Below are 22,213 nucleotides of genomic sequence, written 5' to 3'. Positions count from 1 at the left end.
CTGATTCTTGGAATGAGACTTGCAGACAAAATCTCACCTCCTGCTTAGGAATATGGAACAATTTCTGAGTTTATTTTCCTTATTTTTTTATTAATATTTATGTAAAACAAATAGGTTTTTTTTCTATTTGCTTTTTGTGCCTCCATGAGCTCACAACAGTTGTAATAATGGTTTTATTTTTATTAAAATATGTATGTTCATTTTTTAATCAGTAGGAAAAAAGTATGAAGAATAATGGAGGAAAAAAACCATCTCAAATTCTCCCGTGCAGAAATAACTTTTATGTTAAATGACCTTTGTTCTGGGCTCTTTATAAGTAATTAGATCATAGTTTTGTTCTTTTCCAAAACATTCATTTGTTTTCTTATATAAAAACTTAATTTCCGTTAACTTTCTGCCATATTTGAAATTATGGATATTCCTGTGCTCAGAAGAAATGATCTGCCATCCTCTTCTCCCTCTAAGTATATCTCCCCCATCTCATCCCCTATTTCTCTTAGAACAGTCACTTTTTACAACACCAATAAATCAAATTTGTATAAAGTTTAGAAAGTGTAGTAGTTAAAACATTTTTATAGCCCAAGCATAGAGAGAACCACTCTCACCGTGGTGGTGTGTGCATGAGCTGGGGGGTGGGATGATATTTCAGGGTGATGACTGTGTGTGTTTGCATTTTACATGTGCTGTTGCCTTTATACAAGTGTGGATGGCTGTTGTCCTTGGCTTGCAGGAATTGATGTGCTCAGTCACCGTGGGTCAAGGATGGCATGTGACAGAGGACCATCGTCAAGTGGTGGATTTTCCTTTTTTTTAGGAGGCGGCAGTTGCAAGATTCAGGCTTCCTGGGTCACTCAAGTTCTTGATGCGTTACATCAATACTTTGGAAAGAGGCCACCCAGAATCTCTTAAAAAGTACTCTAAACACCACGGGGATCTTATTCCACAGGAAAAAGCTCAGTGGTTCACGTGTGAGTTCTGCGCTCCGTACTGCCCCATGTTGTGACTGTTGCTGGGTTTTCCAGAGTTCACCTTTAGGTTTAATTTCCTGAAATTGATCTGCTTGGTTACTCTGGCTTTACTTTACTCTCTTGCAAAGGAGGGAAATGACAATGAACAGGCTGCATTTTGTTACGTCTTTACTTCAAAACAATTAGGCAGCAGTCCATGATCTTGACTCGTTCTTTTAGGGGCATTTTCATCCCCTGGGTCTGGGATGGAACTGATATGAACTTTAATTAAACAAATCACCAAAATGCCTATGAGGTGGCATTCCTAGTGGAGATTTCAAATTCACTCCCCACTGTTTTGTTGGTCTGTTTTTTTTCCTGGTGGCCCCTCTCCCTGTCTAAATCTTCACCCTGCTTGGAGCCGCCTGGGAATTGGGTGAGCCAGTCCTGAGTTCAGAGGTGTTGCTGCCAACGGGAGGGGAAAGAGACAGCCCAAGGCCAGCTCCCCAAGCTGGAGCCCCACCAGCAGGCCCAAGACTGTCAAGGATTCCAAAGAGAGATGAATTCCAGCCCAGTATTCACTATGAGGTTTGCTTTTTACCATTCTTTTTTAAAACCATCTTTTTAAAGAGAATTTGGCTCTGGCAACAAGCATGTTGCACTTCATCAGCCTTTGATCTTGCCCTGGGTTCTCTGGCCCCTGGTTCCCTGGGCAGTCATAAACCATTATTATTTCACGGTTTAATGGTAAGCTCCCAGCCCTCTGGGCCTCTCTTAACCGGAAGACCACCTTCAGCCCTGGTGGCGTTCTGATAACTTAGAGCGGGGTGTTAACCAGAGCATGGCTATGTTTGCTTTTAATTTCCTGACCTTGAGGAAGAAAGGGAAAGGGCAGTGCTAATTGGCCTGGTAAGCGGTGAAGAAGTCTTCTGTCGCTGAGCTTGTAGACGGAGCCCTGTGGGAGAGGCAGTGTGAACTCGAAGGATGGGCAGGCTGAGTCTGAATCCCACTTCCTCCGCTCACTTGGTGACCTTCACCAAGTGACCAGTGCCATCCAAACCAAGTGTCCCTCATTGGTAAATAGGGGCTAGTAACAGCACTGGCTGATAGTAATGAGACCATTCCCAGGGTCTTCAGAGGGGCTCAAATGCTGCTTCATCTGACTGGTAGTGTTGCCCAGTGTGGGGTGAGCCATCTTCATTACTCACTCGTAGTTCAAACCTGCTTCCCAGACTCAGCTTGGACCCCCACTCTTCTCTTTCCCTGCCTCCCCACCTTTGCTCCTCACTTGAACGCTTGGGTCTCATAGCATGGTGCTCTCATCTTTAGGTGGGTGCTGGCTGAGAATCACATGAGCATTTGATTACTCTTGAGGAATCATTTTTACAGGGAAGACTGACAGATCTTCAAGTCAAGCAGATTTCATTCCAGTTCTAGGTTTTCCTCCTTATTTCCTTCATCTTTCCCCTGCTTCAGCACTCCTCCCCCAATCTCTTTGAACTTAGACTATCAGGAGAGACACCATTCAGTGAAGGGAGTTGTTTTTTTGTTTTTTTTTTTAATCAACTGTCTTTATATTCCATTTGGGTCTCTCTGGAAAATATTCCGGCTTTAACTCTTCAGCACCTTGTTCAGTGTGACTAATATACAACAACTGGGCATTAAACATACTATATATAAAATTCCAGATCGGAGAATGGAAACACTTTTAAAATAAATAAAAATGGTTGGATTATGTGAGCTATTTGGAAACTGTTCAGTGGGGCAATATAATTTTTATTTTCAGAAGCTTATGGATTGAACCCCACCCGAGTGTCCAGCTCCTAAGAAAACTGGTGAAAAAAGATGCCTTGCCAAGTTTCCTCTCAAGGGCAGTAAAAGAGCAATCCTCTGCATCCTGGGTTTCATTTTAAAGAAGCAGGAAACGGACGGTGGCCTTGGCTGTCGTCACAAATGAGCTTCCCTAAGTCGGCCAGCAAGTCGGGGGAAGTGTGTAGGGGCCAGGGACAGGAGAGGGTGCTAGGCACACGGACTTGCACGGGTCTCTGGCTCCACTGCAGTCACAGCTCCCTGAAAAAAACATTTGCAAGTCTGCACAGAGCTCTGGGAGTAGAATGTCGAGTTGAGGGGACAGTTAAGTTACAGTCTTGATGGCCTTTTTAAAATGTTCCCACTTTTAATTTTATTATTATTTTTAATTGATTGCATTACAATATTGGTTTGATATCTGTCATACATCAACATGGATGAGCCATTGGTGTCCCTCTTGAACCTCCCTCCCACCTCCCACCCTTTCCCACTCCTCTAGGTTGTTACGGAGCCCCAGTTTGAGTTCACTGAGTTTACAGCGGATTTCTATTGGCTATTTATTTTGTATGTGTTAGTATATACCATTGCACTACTGTCTCCATTCATCTCACCCTGTCCTCCCTCTCACCTACCTTGTCCAGAAGTCTGTTCTCTGTGTCTGCATCTCCATTGCTGCCCTGTGAATAGGTTCATCTTGATGGCCTGTTGATTACTGGTCAGAAAAACTGAACTGTAAATCTATTTAGTTTTCACAAAAAAAAGCTTATCTTTACATTACAATTTTGTGTCTATATGTATGTATGGGGAGGGGGTGTTGTTATAACTGGAGGAGAATGAAATCATAGGAAATAATACTATCAGGGCCTATTTGTTTCCACTGTTGACAATTCAGAAGTTAAATAGTGGAATGAAAGTGGGGGAAAAGGTTTTGAAGTGTATACTTTAGTGCTGGATCAGACTTAAGAGGCCGTCCAACTGACTGCCTTATCTTACAGAGAAGAGAATGAAATTCCCATTGGTTTGGTGTTTGGGCTGAGTCCTGCTTCTGAAAAACCTTAGCACTCTGAAAGTCTGGACCCAGTGTGCAGTCCACTGGCTTCTGCCTTGTTGCTTGCTTGCTTGGAGGAACCAGCACCTCTGCAAGCTGAAACCCAGCTTGAATTCCTGGTTGACTACCGGAAAGAAGGCAGGACTGTCTTCTAGGCCCTGGATTTCCCATCTGACTCTATGGCGCCCTCTCTGGGGACTGGTGGAGAATCACCTGGAAAGGAACCTGAGACTGAAGCAGAGCCAAGTGACCAAACACGGAAAACAGCTTGAGAAACCAGGATCAGGTGTGCGTAGGCTTCTTAACTCTGCTGATTTCGTGAGAAGTGCTGGGAATTTCCCCCTTTACTGGCAGAATTATTTTCGTGCCTAGGTATCACAGACAGAAGAATATTCTCTATTCTTATCTATGGAAAGGTGTTTGAACTATTCATGAGGTGGGGTGTCATTGAAGAGTTTAAAGCCAGAGAAAAGAAGAGTGTGTGACCAGAGTAACATACTTTCCAGGTGGCGCTAGTGGTAAAGACCCCACCTGGTAAAGACCCCTCCTGGTAAAGACCAGGAGATGTAAGAGACACAGGGGGTTCTGTCCCTGGGTCGGGAAGATCCCCTGGAGGGCGTATGGCAGCCCATTCCAGTATTCTTGCCTGGAGAATCCTATGGACAAGGGAGCCTGGCAGTCTACAGTTCATGGGGTCACAAAGAGTCGGACACGACCGAAGCGACTTAGCACCCACGGCCAGAGTAAGGGATGTCAGGGACTGGTGAGATGGAGGTGGGAGACAGGGGAAGGGCTGCTCACAGGGTCCAGAGGGAAGCCCGAACCAGCAGTGACAGAGCTTTGAGATAGGAAGGTGGTGAGAGCAGCAGGGCTTGGTGGTTGATTGGATGTGTGGGGGAGGAGGGAGAGAGTTGATAAGGATGACTCACAGGTCTGTCCTTGGGCAACTGGGTGGATGTCATGCTGTGCTCAGAGAAAGGACTGGCAGCTCTGGGGAATGAGATAATGAGTTCTGAGATTCAAGGGTTGGGCAACCTGCTTGAGAAAAATGGAGAGACGGAAGATTGTGGTTGTGTGTGTAGATTGAGAAACTTAGAGGCTTCACATAGGGCCAAAGCAGATGGGGTGGAACCTTGTTTCAACAGAAATGCCGATTTTGGAGATGAGAGAGGCAGAGGATGCCTGGATCTTGTGTGCTCCTTCCCCGCCTCTCACGCAGTAGTTCATTTCACGGCCATGATCTGAGCCATGCATGTGGGTTTTCTCTGTAACTGTTACAGCGTTCAATAGGGACTGATTTGGGTGTCCTTATTAACTAGTAAAGGAATGAAGGTTTCACTCCAGCTTGCTTTCTTTTCCATCATGACTGAAATAAAGTTTTTTCTAAGGATTTTAGTAAAGGGAAGGGAGATGCTTTGCCTTTCTTTTTTTTTTTTTTTTTTTTGGAAAACCCTTTTTCCAGAATAACCTTGCCCCAGGCCCATGTCATAAAGCTGGGAATTTCTGTGGGCAAAGAAGGCATAGTGTTGAGAGAACTTAAGGCAAACGTTTTCCATCTCCAGTGAGAATGGCTGAGGATCAGGCTTATGTGGGAGAGAGAAGAATTTCACATTAACAACAACAAAAAAAAAGCTTCCTTAGGGGACAGAATCAGCAGATTCAGAAGGCAAGCTATGGGACTGCATTCTGGAAAGATCAGGGGGAAAAAGAGAGACAGGCTTCTGCCCGTAGAGCTTCACTCGAGGCCTCCAGGGATCCTTAGCAGGTGGTGCCTGGAGACACATTAGAAAGAAAGTCATATTTCTGGATCTTTATATTTCTTCCTCTCAGACTCCAGGTCCAAACAGAACAGAACCCCTTTTCTCGCACATATCCTCATTCTCTCTAACTAAAGGACAAGGTGGTCAAAGTTAGGACGTCATTTTATTTCAACATCTTGAGACTCAAGAGATTGACATTCTAGCCCCAGTTCAGTTCCTGATCCTCAATAACCTTGGGAAGGTCACTTAACTTTGGGGGTGGGGGCCTTGGTTTTCTCATCTATACGATGGGTGCAAACATTACCTCATGAAGCCTTGGGAATTGAATGTGATCTTGCATACAAAGTTACCGCAATCCTGGCACATAGCGAGCCCTCTGTAAAAGTCAGCAGTGGCTATTACTGATAATGACTGCTCTACCTCCCTTGCCGGGAGAATAAATTACATACTCGGTGTTAGAAGTCTCTTAAAAGCAAAAGGTACTATGCAAAAGCTGTGATGCTATCAATTACTATTATTAATAAGAGGCTCATAATTACCTTTGCCACAGTATTAAGTGAAAGCCCCTTTGGGTGGGTGATGACTGGGAAAATGGGAACAATTATTAATGGAGCTGCCAGCTCTTGTTACTAGATCCACTGACATAATATTTCTCTCTGGGAATCCTTTGACAAATCAGCTGACCTTCCTATTCCCTTGCCCTAAGCACTGTAAATTTGATCCACATGTCCCCAGCATTGTTTCTGTGGATTAATAATGAAGAGAAGGGGGAGAGTGAGGCCTGCATTAGGACCTCTCGTTGCGTAGAGACTCTCCCAAATGTTTGGGCTGTCCGTGGGGTTGAGCTTTTTTAGTTGAGGGGGTGGGTGGGTAGGCGGGGGTTGTCTTTTGTTTAACTTGTTTTAATGCCCAGAGCCGGCTCTTCCTAATGTGTTTGGGCCCTCAGCTGTCAGGGAGAGGTTCCGCTTTGGGGACGCAGATGGGGGAGGGAGGACCCAGTCATGCCCTCCTCCTCCCACTGGAAGCAGAGCTTTGAGGAAGTGCTTCGATCACCACTGCCATCCTGGAAGGGTCGAAGGGAGACTCAGGGCGCGGGTCTCAGGCACGCAGCAAGGCAGAGAGGGAGCACAGAGGAGGCCTGGAGGCCGGGCTGGGGGACGGGCAGGCTAGGGGGCAGGGCTGCACCGCAGCTGAACCTCGAGACCGGTCAAAGACCGCTGCCAGGATCCTGGGCAGGAGGGAGACTGCTGTGTGCGTGAGGCCTGGCACCGGGGCTTCCTGGAGTGAACCGAGCAGGAATAACGACAGCTCTGAGTCAGGACAGCCATAGGTGAGCTTGGCGGTGTGCATCTGGGCTCACAGGAGTGCGTATATTCTAGGGCCAGTCAGACCTGGCTTCGAATCCTAGCTCTGCCACTTGGTAGAGCAAGTTATTAAAACTCTCTGCACAGTATCTAAAATGGAGACAGAGGTGCCTGCCTTGATGAAAGATTAATGCATGAAGTCTGTGTTTCCAGCACATAGGGAAAATACCTGTAATAGCAACTGAAGAGCCTTTAACTCTGAACCACACAGCAGTCCAAGCACTGACATTCAACAACTCAAGTCATTCCTCACTGCCACACCGTAAGCTCAGTAGTAACCTTTATTTTCTGTAGTTAACACGTGAGGAATCTGAGGCACAGAGAAGTGAAGTAACTTGCCCAAGATCACACAGCTGGTTCAGTGACAGAGCCAGAATCATGAACCCAAAGGTCCCAGCTCTAAGGCCCTGTCTTGAGCTCTTTGCTACAGGACCCATTCCTGTTGTCATCCTTGTGACAATTTCTGTGGGCAGGATAGGGAATTCTAGCCCGGATTTGGCCGCATCCCAGGGGCTCTCCCATTATCTCAAGGAATTTTAAGAGATTTCTCCCAAAAGTGACGGATTAAACTCCTGTGGGTATTTTGCTTTTTCAAAAAAAAGTTCAAGGGGGTTGGACCAAGATGCCTTGATCGAAGAAATAGCAGTTATCAAAAACCGGGAATCTCTGTGGCCACATGCTCTTAACCAATGCCTCAATTTTAAGCCAGTCTGATTTTGCTTCTCTGGTGTTTTCTAAGAAGCCACACAGTGAGTTGAAGAAATTTACACGCTGTCACCCTCTGGGATTGATTCTGACAGCTCTGCTCCTCTGTTGTTGAAGTGCTAATGAAAAACACTAATTGGCCTTGGCCAGTGGCTGGAGTGGGGAAAGCCAGCATCCTTCTTTCTGGTTTCTCTTAGTCCTGTTCTTGGCTTGAAGGAGAAGGGGGTGGTGTGTGGGCAGCATGAGGAAGTGAAAGGACTCCAGGGGTGATGCTGGCTTTTGGGTGGGCAGGGTGGACCTTTATAGCTGATGCCCCATTCTCTGAGCAATGAGAGGACAAAGCCAGGTCTCTTTGTCACCCTGGAATCCTGAAGACAGCACAGTGCCTGGGAAGCACTCTGAATATTCAGCGAGTGAAGAAGGGAAGGAATGAGTGAATGCTTGTGTGGCCCACAGGTGTCTGGAGGCCAGTTCCTTGTGCAGCTTCAGGAAAGGGTGGTCTCCACTGCCTTAAACCACATATGCAGGTGGGCCACCCCGCATTCTGGCTCCCACAACACCGGCCACAGTTAAAAGTCAGCTGTCCTAAGTGGAACCTTGCAATTGGCCCACTTCCCATCTCCTGCTCCACCAGATGGGAAACAGGGCTATGGACTTCCAGCTTTGCTTCCTTCCTCAGGTGACTTGTTGATAAAAGACATTTTCACATATTGAGATATAGGGAAGTCATTCTGGCTTGTACATGAGTTAATTTGATGTTGTTGTTATTGCTGTCTATTTATTTATTTGGCAGCTCCAGGTTTTAGTTTTGACATGTGGGATCTTTAATTGTGGCATATGAACTCTTAGTTGCAGCATGCGGGACCCAGTTCCCCGACCTGGGGTTGAACCCAGGCCCCCTGCATTGGAAGCTTGGAGTCTTAGCCACTGGGCCACCAGGAAAGTCCCTAACTTGAATTTTATGCTAACCAAAATAACCTGGGGCCTATCAAACATACACTGTACATCTGCTTTATTGCTGAAGAAAAAGGCACATTGACCGGAGGTAAATAACGTCTATGTTAAAAATAAAGGTTAAGGACTTCCCTGGCAGTCCAGTGGTTAAGACGTCACCTTCCAGTGCCAGGGTGGGAGTTAGATCCCTGGTTGTGGAACTGAGATCCCATGCTGAAAAACTGAAACATAAAACGGAAGCAGTGTTGTAACAAATTCAGTGAAGCCTTTAAAACTGGTCCACAGCCAAAAAAACCTTTTTAAAAAATTTTAAAAATAAAGATGAAATGCCCCTCTTCCTGGGATGGTGCTACTGGCTCTCCTTTGATGATAAAGACTCCCTTCCCAGGTGCGAAGGCCTTAATGACTCTCTTGTGTACATGCTGGTCTGTTCTTTTTTTTTTTCTTTTCAAACCTTGAAGATATGTAACCCTGACTTGTTTAATATTCTTTATTCTGACAAGGTAGAAAACTGTTCTGAAGACTCTGCTTCTCCAAAGCAGTTTCTCAGAGTAATCCGGGCAGCACACTTCTAGGCTAGTCCTCCGTTTGGTGCAGATAAAACTCTACTTTATTCTTACCATCGATTGTTTATTAATTGTATTCACTGACACGCCACCTTGTCTCCCCACAGGGGTCCTCTCCCTCCCCGCGTACTTCAGCCCCTACAACGGGGGGTCCCTGGGCCACGACGAGCGAGCCGATGCCTACGCGCAGCTGGAGCTCCGGACCCTGGAGCAGTCCCTCCTGGCCACCTGTGTGGGGAGCATCTCCGAGCTGAGTGAGTGTAGCCCCCACAGCCCGCTGGCTCCGAGGGAGAGGTGGGGAGGAGCCCGCCTTCTGGGTCCTGGCTTCCTCCTCCTCTGCGCGTGTCCTGCCTTCTCTGAAAACTACCCATCCTTTAAGGCCAGAGGTTGCAAACCAGTGGCCCACAGACATGCGTGGTTTGACCAGCAGGTGCATTTAATCACATCCAAACCCAGATCTCTGATTTCTCTAGAGAAATCAGACTGTCTGACACCACTGTGCCCCATCCCTGGATGGCGGTGATCAGGGGAGCTGAGCGGCAGCTAAGGGGATAGCAGGAGTTCCCTTCATTGTCATATACCTTGGTATCTCATACCTGACCTGTCCCATGCATCTATTTTACCTGCCTGGCCCCAAAGACTCTGAGTTTATAGCCAGTGTGAGAAAGAACGCACCTCCTGCAACCTCAACATAGAAGAAGAAAGAAAAAAGCAAAACTCTGGCTGGAAGGTGGCGGGTGTGGTCGGCAGACACAGCCCTGCAGCACCCTGGGCATCTCCCAGGACCTCGGGGCTCTCTGAAACACGCTGGGAAACCCCTGGGTCTAGGTCATTATCGCTTGACAGCTGCTTCAAAAAAGCATGTTAGGAGGCAAGAGATCCCCATGTCCCCCAGTCTTTCCCTCTCATTATCCTGATTATTTGAGCAATCAAACTGCGCTCTCAGCCTCCTCAGTTCTCCCTTCCTGGTCGTAAGCCCACCCAGCAGAGGGTGGGCACACTTGCCCAGGGTCATAGCACACAGCGTGGAAACAGATGGAGTTTCACTCTGCTCCCGCTTTTTCCGCTTGTGATTTCTCTGAGGTTTCTGGCCCCTGAATAGTGAATGGCAAGTCTTTCTGCTTCTTTAGGACACAGCTTCCTCCCTTCCTGCCCGCAGTCTTCCTTCCCTCCCCAGCACAGGAAGTGAAGGTGCCTGGTTCAAGGTCATAGAGCAGATTGGTAAAAGGGCTGGTTCAGAAAGCAGGACTTCAGGCTCTTTGTCTCCTAGGGGCATTCCAGCATGGCCACCTGGGTCCCCTGCCCTTGGGGACCCTGCAGGAAGTGGGCTTGGGTGTGTGGGCTGTCTGTGAGCTGGGTGTGAGCTACGCAGAGTCTGTGTGATGAACTGTCTTGGCCCGAGGACAATGAGGAACAAATGTAGGCTTCAGTCCACTGGAGAGCACTTGGGTTTTGTTTTGCATTTGGAACATTGTGAGCATTTACTGTGTGCAAGGCAGTATATGAAGCAGCTTGGTCACATGATCTCATTTACTCTGCAGAACAGCTCAGCAAGGTATGTCCTGGTGAGGGAACTGAGGCTTAGAGAGGAAAAGCCATTGCCCCCAAGTCAGACTGCTGATTGGAAGAATCCGAATGAGGGCTTGACTCGCGCTGTGTCTAGCTTTAGCAAAGCTCTGAATTACTTAGGGCTATGGCGGGCTACAGCCCATAGGGTCGCAAAGAGTTGACTGAAGTGACTTAGCACACACGCATGCATGGACTGCCTAGATGTGGCTAGCAACCCAGCCACCAGCATCTCAAGGCAGCTGAGGTCAAGATAGGAATCTGATCTTGACTTTTATCATAGAGCCTTTTATTGTAGTAATCTCCATACCCGTTACAATCCACAGGAAGACACAAGGCGGGCATTCAGAAACTAGTTCGGGAGACAGGCTTGTCATCTTTCTGTCCTTGTCATTCAGCCCAGGGACCAAGTCCTGTTGTTTCTACCTTCTAAAACTATCCTGATTTCTGGTTTTCTCCTTTCACCACCTTCACTTCCAACAACTCAGCCCAAACCAGGGCTATTTAAAACCCAAATTGGATTATGTCACTCTGCTGCTCAGTATCCCCTCCATTCTCCCCCATGGCTTTCCAACACACTCAGTGAAATCCAGGACTGGACACGTCATCGATCTGGCTTCATCACCTACTATTCTTCTCTTGCTGAGCGCCCTGCAACCACCCCGGCCTCCTGGCCAAAATCCTCCCACCCCAGGGCCTTTGCATTAGGCATTCCTCTACCCGTGACCCTTTCCCCCAGGTGCCCAGTCATGGCACGTTCTTTAAGTTTCTGCCAAATAACACTTACTAGACAGGGCTTCCCCACAGACCCTGCAGAGACTCGAGGTCCCCGCGTCATTCCTCTGTGTCCCATCTTGTGGCTTTGGTTTATTCCAGGCACTGATGGACACTTGGCAGGTGAATAGTTGGTCATCTCTCCCATGTGATTAGAAAGTCACCATCACAAGAATGGAGACTTTCTCTGTTGTACCCCTGGAGTACGCATCACCCGTGTTGAGAACACTGTCTGAGCCATGTGTGTGTGTGTGTGTGTGTGTGTGTAGAAATGAATTCTCTGCATGCTAAGTCACTTCAGTCGAAGTGACCAATTCTTTGTGACCCTATGGACTGTAGACCGCCAGGCTTCTCAGTGCATGGAATTCTCCAGGCAAGAATATTGGAGTGGGTTGCCATGCCCTCCTCTAGGGGATCTTCCCAACCCAGGGATCGAACCTGTGTCTCCTGCATTGGCAGGCAGGTTCTTTACCACTAGTGCCACTTGGGAAACCCAGTGAATCCTCTATCATATAGTTTTTGCCTCCTAAAGCCCACCTAGGGCTGATTCTCATTCTGGCTCAGCCATTCCTCAGGCCAAAGGCAAGAAGGAAGCCCAGAGCATCTTTTACCGACAGTCCAACTGGCTATGTCATGTACCAAGACGCCCAAGCTCTCTCACTCTGAAACCACTGTTTTTGCTAGTCATGGTGAATGAGGAAGAAGGTGAAGGTGGAGGCAGGTATTGCAGTTTTTCCCTCCGAGACTAAAGAACTTAATGAGGCTAGTGATACTTGGCACTGAGTTCCTCGTCCCTGAAAGTTTAGCCCAGGTTTAACACGCATCCTCTCACTGCACTTCGCCAGGACCAGCCTGCCAGGTCGGTCGGGAAGTCTCACTCTTGTATCAGGTCCAGCTGCACGGGGAGCTCCAGCCACTTGTCTTTTCCTCTGTCCCTCTCTACTTATAAGAATGTAAATGGGAGGGGATAAGAAAGAAATGAAACACTTTTTTAAAGGGAACCAGGTGGTGTGGGCCTCATTTTCGAGACAGTGTTAAATCCCAGGTTGCCCCTGCTCCTTTTTTTTTTTATTTGACTTCACCAGGTCTTAGTTGCAGCATATGGGATCTTTAGATGCAGTATGCAAACCCTTAGTCGTGGTATGTGGGATCTAGTTCCTTGACCAGGGATTGAACCGGGCCCCCTGTAAAGGGAGTGCAAAGTGCTAGGCACTGGACCACCAGGGAAGTCCCTCCCCTGCTCTTTTTATTCAATGGCTCCTGATGGGCGTTAGACAGACCAGAGGGAACCCATAGCACCTCTGATCAAGGTTCTCATGACTAGCAAGCAGAAAGGGTGTTTCTCCCTGCTCCTGGGTGTTCCTGGGCTTTAGACTGAGGTCTCATCAAGCTTAGGGTCAATTGATTCTTGAGTACAAAGACATCTCAGAAGCAGCTTTGAGAACCCAGTTTTGCCATACCAACAGCACAGCCCCATTGGGCCACAGCTTCTCAAACTCGCTGTGGTGATGGGCCAGGAATGGTATATCCTCAGCTCTATTGGGCTTCCCAGATGACACTAGTGGTAAAGAACCTGTCTGCCAATGCCCGAGATGCAAGAGATGTGGGTTCAATCCCTGGGCTGGGAAGGATCCCCTGGAGGAGGGCATATCTTCCCACTCCAGTATTCTTGCCTGGAGAATCCCATGGACAGAGGAGCCTGGCAGGCTACAGTCCATGGGGTTGTAGAGAGTTGGCTATAACTGGAATGACTTAGCATAGCTCTATTGCAAACTGAAACTTTTATAAAATAAATAAAAAGGAGTGTCTAGAAACACAAAGTGCAGGTCAGATGCAAGTCATCTTATTTTATTATTAGATTAAATGGGCATAAAATAACTCTGTCAAAAAAAAAATCACTCTGTCAGACTGCTCTGGAAATTTTTTCAAGCTCACTTTCAGTTTCTGAACTGAACTTCTGAACCAGTAACCACCAGTTTCGCAGACCTGTTGCAGTCTGCAGATCGCCCTTCAAGTAAGCAATGTTGCAATGGTCGAAAGCATGTGTTTGGTACACAGGGATCGCAGTTCAAATCCTGGCTGGTCCCCTTGCTGCTTATGCCCCTGGACACATTTAACTTGTGTAAGCCTGTGTCCTCATCTGTGAAACGAAAATGCTTTGCTGATGGGGTAGCTGTAAAGACTTGAGATTTTGTTGTATCTTTTCATGTCTGTCACAAAGCCTAGAAAATAGAAAGTGGCAGGGAGGACAGTCTCTCAGGGAGAACATCCAGAGCACACGGCTGTCTTTGCCTGTTACACGGCACTGCAGTGCAGCTTAAGTCTTTAGATGCCTGATCAGAGTTGTCTGCAGGCATCTGTCTTTTTGGTCTTTGAGAGAGACTGGTAGCCCGCAGCTTGGCTTGGAGCAAAGTATCCAGGGTCTCCATCTCTAGTTCCCATGCCTTCATGGAAAGGCCTTTTGGAAAGGCCTTCATGGAAAACTTCATGCCTTTTCTGAAAGCCTCTCTCTTCCTGGTTTCCCTTTTAGGGAACCCTTAGGAGGCATGTCTGTTCCTTCCTTGACTTTCTTGGCTGCATTCTGGCTGGAAGCGTGCTGCCAAGGGGTCTACACCAGTAACAACACAGTAATCTTAAATGTAATGAATGGTAACAACTTCTACCTTATCAAATTTTGAAATGATATTTCACCAAGGTTTCTTTGATGCTATCAGGGACTCTGAATTCTCCTCCTCGTGGTCCTGTGGTCGTGCCAACGGTTATGACATTCAGACCTGGAGACACGGGAGCCAGGTTTCAACTTATTGCAGCCAACATAGGTCTACAACTAGCTTCTGGGAGGTGGCTTGGCCTGGAGTTATTGGGACCAGTTTCTACCACCCAGGACCTGAGGGCAGAGCTGGGATCTGGCATTGTAGGGCTGGACTCCTCCTGTCCTGGGAAAGGTGGAGCAGCCCTTGACTGCAGGCAGAGGTCCCAGGAGAAAGAGTATGACAAGGTGGCCTGTAGTCTAGAAGAATAACAACAAAGGACAGGAATAATAGTGGTGATGTATTTAACTTTACCAAGCCCTTTGTGCCAAGCATGATGTTAAATGCTTCACATTGGTTATTTATTTGAATTCTCAGAACTTGTGGTTAGAAGCAATTATTTTTACAGATAAGGAAACCGAGGCTTTGATAAGTAACTTATAGAAGGCGCACAGTTAGTTTGAAACCTAGGCAGGTCTGACTCTGGAATCTATGCTCTTAATTCGCTTACCTGGTGATCCTCAAATCTGACTGGACATTAGATTCAGCAAGGAAAGTTTTACAAAATATAGATACCTGGGTCCTGCCCCAGGCCAATTAAATCAGTTTTGGGGATGGAACCAGGTGTTGGGGACTCTGCTCTCAGCCCTCTTGGCCCTGGGATCTGGCAGGAGGCACCCGAGCTGCAGCTGTGGGCTGAGCAGGGTCCGCTGTGTAGAGAGGAGTGAGGACCCAGGGTGAGGGGGCATGGAGGGCTCTTTCCCTGCATGGAGGTCTCTAGTTCCAGGGCTGTCACTGTCCCTGCTTGGAAACCAAATGTTGTCACTCTGGCGGTCATGGGAGGACTTGGCATCTAATGAGCTCAAGTCAAGTACCACCAGAAATGTTTCAGAATGAAGTGAATGTGTAAGGCTACATTTTCACTCTTCAAATGCTTGCTGAGCACCTGTTGTGCAGTAGAACCCGTGCAGGGTACCAGGGGTACATAGAACAGAGTACCAGACCCAGATGCTCCGCAGGGAAGTTTAAGGGAATAAGTAAATGATTTGGTCCGGTCGAACATCAAATGACGCTTCACCTGCCATAATACAACCTGCTGGTTTCTCCCTCCATAGGTTCAGCTTTGCTCAGAGGCTTTCTATCCAAGGGGCTATCTGTGAGGAACTGCATGGGTCTAGAGGAAGCTGACCCTCCGGAGACGCTCCCCTGAGTTCTCAGGCCTGAGAAGAATGGAAGGCGCCACTTTTCCTAGAGTGAGGGGCCCGCAGGTGCCTGGGGCTGTTTCACCCATCCTTTCTCAGCATTGTGGCCTCACACAATGATGGGATGTTTCCTGTCCTAAGCTGGTGGGGTATTGAAAAGACTTGACTGGGGAAGAAACCCAGCACAGGATATAGGAACCTGAGGACCCCACGACCTTCAGGAGGGCAGGCCGTGGCCTGGGTCTCCACTCAGTTCATGGACTTTGGAGACACACAGATGTGGATTCAAATCTAGACGCTACCATTTACTTAACCTCTGGACACCGTGGCATCCCTGAGACCAGGGAAATGCATGGGGTCAGTAAACGTTTACTTACCAGATGAGCCTCAGTTTCTTCATCTGTAAAATGGGGATGTACTTCGACCCCAGCAGTGTACAGATCAAATTAAATCCTTTTTCTAGGAAATGGAACACCCGGCACATAGTAAGCATAGTGGATGGTGGTGGTGAGAGTTTTCCTTGGGGCATGGAAAGGGAAGCCCTTTTCTGCAGAAGTACCTGCACTTCTGGGGACTCCCCTGGTGGTCTAGTGGTTAAGAACCCGCCTTCCAATGCCGAGGACGTGGGTTCCATCTTTGGTCAGGAAACTAGGATCCTACATGCCACGGGGCAGCTAACCCCTCACTTCTCAACTACTGAGCCTGGGTGCTCTAGAGCCCTTGCTCTGCAACAAGAAAAACCCAAGGGCCACAACTGGAGAGAAGCCCCCCATTACAACCAGAGAAAGCCCACACACCACAGCAAAGGGCCCATGCAGCCAAACATTTAAAAAAAAAGAAAAAAGAAAAAAGAAGTACCTGGACTTTGCCCCAGAGAGCACGGGAAAGAACCACCACACAGCCTGGCACAGGAATTAGAGGCTGAGAGGAGAGGCCCAGAGAGATTCCCATGGTCGGAGCCGGGAGAAGGCCCGTGGGATGGTGGAGCGAGTGGGGATGTTGAAAAAGAAACTGTATTAGCATAAGGTCTGGTGGGGCCGGGCCCTGCCTAGAGTTTCATTTCACTGTTAGGGCAGGACTGGAAGTGAAAGGGAATCTAGAATCCTATTGTGCGTCTGGGTGACAGTTGCCACCTCCGCCTGCTGCCTCGGGGTAAACAGTAATTATGCATGCCGGCTTAGGCACTGTTCCTCTCGCCAGCAAGGATCCTTGGAAGAGTGTGCACTGGGAACTGACTTTTTCTCCCCCTCTCTCCTGCCCTCCTCCCCGCCAGGTGACCTGGTCTCCCGTGCCATGCACCACATGCAGGGACGCCACCCGCTGTGTCCAGGCTCCAGCCCCGCCCGCCAGGCCCGCCAGCCGCCCCAGCCCATCACCTGGTCCCCCGACGCCCTCCACACACTGTACTACTTCCTGCGGTGTCCACAGATGGAGTCCATGGAGAACCCCAACCTGGACCCCCCGAGGATGGCCCTGAACAATGAACGGTAGGGCTCTGCCTTGGGCTGCCTACCTGGTGGGCCACGCGACCCCGTGAGCATGTGGAGTGACTGACAAGGTGGCCGAAGAACCCTGACCCTGGCCTGTTTGCCTGTGGGGAGGTGGCCTGACACGGGCAGGGACTGTGTATTCAGTTGGAAGAAGGTCTGGCCCTGGAGTGCAGCGGGGTTTGATGACCCTGGGCTGATGTATTTTGGGTTGTTGAGGCTCAGAAGTTGGGCTTTGGCCCCTCTGCTTTATCACTCACCACCTGGGCTCTCAGAAAGTCATTTGCCTCTTTTATAAAATGAGGTATTCACACCTGCCTACAAAGGTGGGTGGTAAGACACACGTGAGCTCGTACTCTGAGAAAAAGCACTTAGGACAATGTCTGGGTGGTAGCTGGCCCTCCATCAGTGGTAGCCGTCACCTCTGTTGATGACCGTGATGTCATCATTCTTGTTAGAAATCTCAGGCACGTTTTGCCCCGTCCACTCATTTTACAGATGGGAACATCATGGCTCTGGCTGATTATCTGATCTCCAACAACTTAGTGGATGAACAGCCCCAGGGCCCAGGCCTGCTGGCTTCAGTCTAGCGCTCTCCCATAGGGGCCTAGCCCTTTTGCAACTGATGGAATTGGATCATCATCATCTTAATCCTCTGGGAGCTACCTAGTGAATGCAGGGCCGAGGCAGGCAGGGCCTGACACAGAGCGAGAAGGTGGCAGGTGGAGGCCCCAGCTTCCCTGAAGGATGCATCAGCAGGGAGGTGGGGTCAGAGCATGGGCCCTCCACCCCAGCTGTTTCTGCTTTGTGGAGAAATTGTTGTGGTTGCCAGAGCTTGGCTGAGAAGGCAAAAGGGCCGAGAAAACATCTGGAGAGGGCGGGGACGGGGAGCGGGGGGGCTTGCTTATTGGTCGGTGAGGTCCCCCAGGGTGCCTGAGGCTGGGTCACCCAAGCAAAGGTGACTGGGAGAGGAGGTGGAGGTACCTCCCTGGGACCTGCTGCCCCCAGGCTGGGCGGCTTGGCCCTCGGGCTGTGACCGTGGCCATTGGCTGCGGCGCCGGCCAGGGAGGTGCTCTTCTGCAGGCATTGTGCCTGGAACCCCTGGGATGTCTTTGTGGCCACCCTCTGGCTTTCCTCCCGGGAGGATTCCCAGGGCCTGACGCTCCGAAACATGGCATCAGGGTTCCTGTGTGACCCAAACTGCTCGTCTGTATGAGATTATCGCAGCCACTCTGGAGTGGTAACATACACACGAGTGTGTGTTTAGATAGCCCATTATTTACAAACCGCACTGTCTGTGGCACAAAGACATTGGTTGCAAAGTCATTTTTCCATGAATCATTTCAAATGAGTGTTAGACACATGGAAAATTGGAACCACCATGAGGAAAAAAGAATCCCCAAATGTCAGATTTGGGCACGGTAAGGAGGACACCTTAAGAATACCCAGGCGGGTGGACGGCCCAACAGCTCTCTGATGGCCCAGCCCCTGGCTGCTAAGCAGGTCCTGCTAGGCTTGGGCTCCCTCTGGGAGCCCTGCTGCCCTTGGAGAGTCAGGTTGGCCTTCCTGCCGCAGGCCAGGCCATGTGTCTCTGTGAGGCGCTGCCGCTCTGACACCCTCAGCAGAGCTCTGGGGACCCTCTTCCTCCTCTGCACAAAGAGGCTAGAGCTTGCCAGGGCTCCAGGGAGACACCCTTTGCTTCTGCGAGTCTGGCACTGTCTCTGTCCTCTCCCCTCTCCCTCTTCATTCCCTTGAGGTTCCTCCCTCTGTCCCAGGTCTGGAGCATGGGGTCAGGTCTCCCAACCAGAATAGGGCAGAACCTCTGGGTCTGCTTGGGGATTCAATGGTTTGTCTGGCTCTTTTGGGATTAATGGACCTCTCCCGTGATCTCCCACACGTGGGCTAAGGAGCTCAGTTCGGTAACTTGGGTTGGGCCCATGACACCATTGATGGTGCCACTCCAGTCCGTCTCATAGGTTTCCTCTTTGAAGAAACTGCTCTTCTCCCTTCCCGCTGGGGGCTGTGTGTGACCACGAGCATGCTGACAAAGGGCGGGTGGGTCATGCGTTCATCCCTCCGTGAAGCTCATCCTGGGTCCCTGCTACCCACAGGTCGCCTCTACGCTAGTCAGTGGGGCCCCAGTATCTCTCCATAAGGACTGTCCTCCCCATGGCCTCCTGCTCTAGGTTTGGAGGGAGGAGGGAAGTAGGGACTGCAAGGGGGCAGCTTTGCAGGGGCACAAGGAGGCACTCTCACGTGCTTCCATCTGCCACCACAGTGAGCCGGGCAGCAATGGGAAGGGAGCACAGGCTTCAGACAGAGACTTGAGCTCAGATCCAGCCTCCCACATAGGGCCCTCCACGCCTCAGGCTCCCCATCTGTAAAATGGGGCTGTGAGATAACACACGTGAAAGGCGCCGCCTCTTCCTTTTTTTTTTTTTTTTTGAAATTTAAAGAAAAAATTTATTGAAGATCTGAAAAACAATTTCTAAAAGATTAACTTTTCCAGAAAACTGTAGCTACACAATGCATTGCGTCTATCATGTTAAAACGTGCATTAGACACAAATACAAAAACCATGAAACAAGCCACCATTCTTCAACAATCTGAGCAAAGATAAAATGCCTAAGGAACAACATGGATGGATGACTCGCAAAGGATGGGCTCTTTACTTTAAGCACCATAAAAAAAAAAGGGGGGAGCACAAATGGATGAGTGTTCAGTTATATACACTGAATTGAACCTTTGGCACTAGGAATCAGAGCATTCTGTCATATAGCATTAACACATATTATAAAAGTGCGTAGTGTCAAAGGAATAGAAACCACCAGCGTTCAAAAGCAGCTTTGTCAACGAAGCAATAAAACACTCTACAGTATGTCTCTCTGTTGTCCATCACTGAATACACTGGTAGCAACTTTGAAATGAAAAAAAGGAAAGAAAAGGAGCTGTAACTCCTTTTATTTTCTCTGTTTAAAATCAAACAGAAAACAAACATCAATTTTGTTATACACGAACATTTCCAAAGTACATTGTTTGTACAAGAGAAGGACTAAGAAACAAAAAGGTGTTTACAGAGATCAAACATGGGTGGGTGCACGCGCCTCACACGGCTTTCCGATGGTACTCAGGGGGAGCCACTTCATAATCACTGGCACTAAACAAAGTTGCAGAGTTCTTTGCCAGGTATTTTAGGAAATCGTGAAGATAATTCAGTAATAAAGCAAGGCTCTTCTCATCCAGAGGTGTGTAGGCCAACATTGCTCCAATTCGTACAAACAGTCTCAGGAGATGTGGCGCCCCGTACACCTGGGACATGGGTGCATCAGGGTGGTCCGCAAGGATCTCAGCGTACTGCGGCCTCTCAAATTTGTAGAGCAGTTGAGTGCCCAACATCACATTGAAGTATTCCTTTATCCCGGCCACAACCTCATTGACTGCATACTCCTTATTATCTGTGTTTCCTCGCGATTTCTTGTAATTTGCATAATCCTCTAGGATGGAATCCACGTTCTTCTTGGCGGGAAGATAGAAGAGCTGCTTTTGCCGGGTAATTAAGTCCCAGTCATCAACAAGCCATGGCTTCAGTTCTTCAGGAATCTTGACTTTAACTTCAACTCTGCTCATAAATGTTTCCTCATTTTCAACAGTAGGATCTACTCGAGCCCTTTTCTTGCGAGGAGGCTGAGGTGTTTCACTAGTGCTGCCACCATCTCCATTTCCAGGTGTCTTTTGTTTGTTCTTTTTCGTCTTCACTTCAATATTTTTTTGTTGTAGCCCAGCAGTCTTCTTTCCAGGGGCAGCCCCTCGCATCTTCCCCTCTGCATACTGCTCCTGATTGGCTTTTTGAAGTTCTCTCTGTTTTTGTAAGTTGGTATCCACGTACTTGAGTACTCTGCTTTCTGGAACCCATTCATCCCAATGTTTATTCCAACCACTGTAATGGATGAAGTATTTGACCTGTTTATCCTTTATGGCAACTTTTACACACTTTGCTTCATACAGAAGAGGCCCATGAAAGCACAGCACTCTCTCACCCTCCTGGAATTTAGGCTTCGGGTCCTGCTTCGGCGCCATTTATAAAAGATTCACAGCCGCCGCCTCCTCCTTCTCCCACCACCCCTGACTACCGCCCCCTACTCTCTACCCCACCCAGCTCCGCGTCAGACGCGCCGTCAGGCACCGCCAACTCTACATCCTGGGCCCGATTTTCCGCCTCTTCCTTTTAAAGGGCAGCTCTACCTACTTCTGCTTCTTCCGTGCCCCACAATGAATCAGCAAGGCACGTGCTAACATTACAAATGAGGGCACAGGGCCGGGGGGCACCGAGCTGCTGAGTACCCAGGCAAGGATTCAAATCAGGTCTCTCTGACCTGAAGCCCTTCACCAGCCAGGCTACAGCATTCCCACCCATGGCTGAGACCCAGTCCTAAAGCTCTAAGAAAACCTGAGTGGGTCCCATCCCTGGGGACCCACCTCCTCCAGGGTCATTCCGTCCCCACCAGCCTCTCCTCTCCCAGGACACCTTCCTCGCCTCCTGGGGAGGACCCCTGCAGCTGGAACCTTCCTGCACCCTCCCAGGATCCCGTTCTTGCTGGCAGCTTTGCATCACAGGCACCAGCGAGGCATACGGCAGAGTCTCAAACACAGGATTAGTCCCAGCTGCCACCCTGCAGGGCACATCATCACCCATGACCGAGCTCCGAAAGTGAAAGCACTTGCTGTCAGGGATCCAGGGTTACCCAGGGAGATGGGGGGAGCCTCCTTTCCCCTGCTTCATGGTCTGGAGGAAAACGGACAACCATCTGGCTCAGCATGGTCCTCGCTCGCTGTGCCGGGAGGCAGAGGGACGGGGGTCAGAACAGAGGGCATGGTACTCCTGGGATTGCGGAGTTTGGGGAAGTGGAGAGGGAGGTCGTGGAGACATGCAGGAGCGGAGGGAGGTCTGCTGTCTTGCCAGTGAATTGCTGGACAAGAACATCATGTAGCAGAGCACATGGAGGGAGACAGATACAGCTAGAGAGGCAGAGGGGGCGGAGGTGGGGAGGGGGCAGAAATCTGGCTTTCTGCCTCCGAACCTTGGGCATTGAGGGGGGCTCAGACTTCCCAAGAAGTGCTGCCAGCAGCCCGGAAAAGCCAGACACCTGCGGAATATCTGGGAATACTGGGAATGAAGATGGGCCACTTGTCTACACCCCAGTCCGTTTGCTTGAGCTTCACGCCCTGGTCCCTGACTTCCCTCTCCCCGGCCCTGCACGGTGCCCCTCTATGCGGAGAAGCA

General features: G+C 49.2%; 2 protein-coding genes across 4 annotated transcripts in view; one reads left to right on the top strand and one right to left on the bottom strand.

Annotated features, from left to right (window-relative positions):
* ABTB2 (ankyrin repeat and BTB domain containing 2) overlaps positions 1 to 22,213 on the top strand; it is a 194,221-nt gene that overhangs the window by 133,396 nt on the left and 38,612 nt on the right. For 2 of the 3 annotated variants that reach the window (XM_043909027.1, XM_043909010.1), the window contains exons 2-3: positions 9,261 to 9,407; positions 16,719 to 16,932. In XM_043909027.1, the coding sequence (XP_043764962.1) occupies positions 16,739 to 16,932 (194 nt within the window). In that variant the 5' untranslated portion in view covers positions 9,261 to 9,407; positions 16,719 to 16,738. The remainder of the gene's footprint in view (positions 1 to 9,260; positions 9,408 to 16,718; positions 16,933 to 22,213) is intronic. The other variant, XM_043909018.1, reaches the window with a different exon arrangement.
* On the bottom strand, positions 19,877 to 21,143 carry LOC122698286 (mortality factor 4-like protein 1). The gene has a single exon (XM_043909051.1). The coding sequence runs from the start codon at positions 21,007 to 21,009 to the stop codon at positions 20,038 to 20,040; it is 972 nt and encodes a 323-aa protein (XP_043764986.1). The 5' UTR covers positions 21,010 to 21,143; the 3' UTR covers positions 19,877 to 20,037.

Source organism: Cervus elaphus, chromosome 1, assembly GCF_910594005.1.
Source record: "Cervus elaphus chromosome 1, mCerEla1.1, whole genome shotgun sequence".
In the NCBI taxonomy this organism is placed as follows: domain Eukaryota; kingdom Metazoa; phylum Chordata; class Mammalia; order Artiodactyla; family Cervidae; genus Cervus; species Cervus elaphus.
This window is presented reverse-complemented; position numbering and strand designations above follow the sequence as displayed.

Bases quoted from the DNA above. Each gene is read 5' to 3' on its own strand.
- LOC122698286 (XM_043909051.1), bottom strand. From the start codon at position 21,009: ATGGCGCCGAAGCAGGACCCGAAGCCTAAATTCCAGGAGGGTGAGAGA.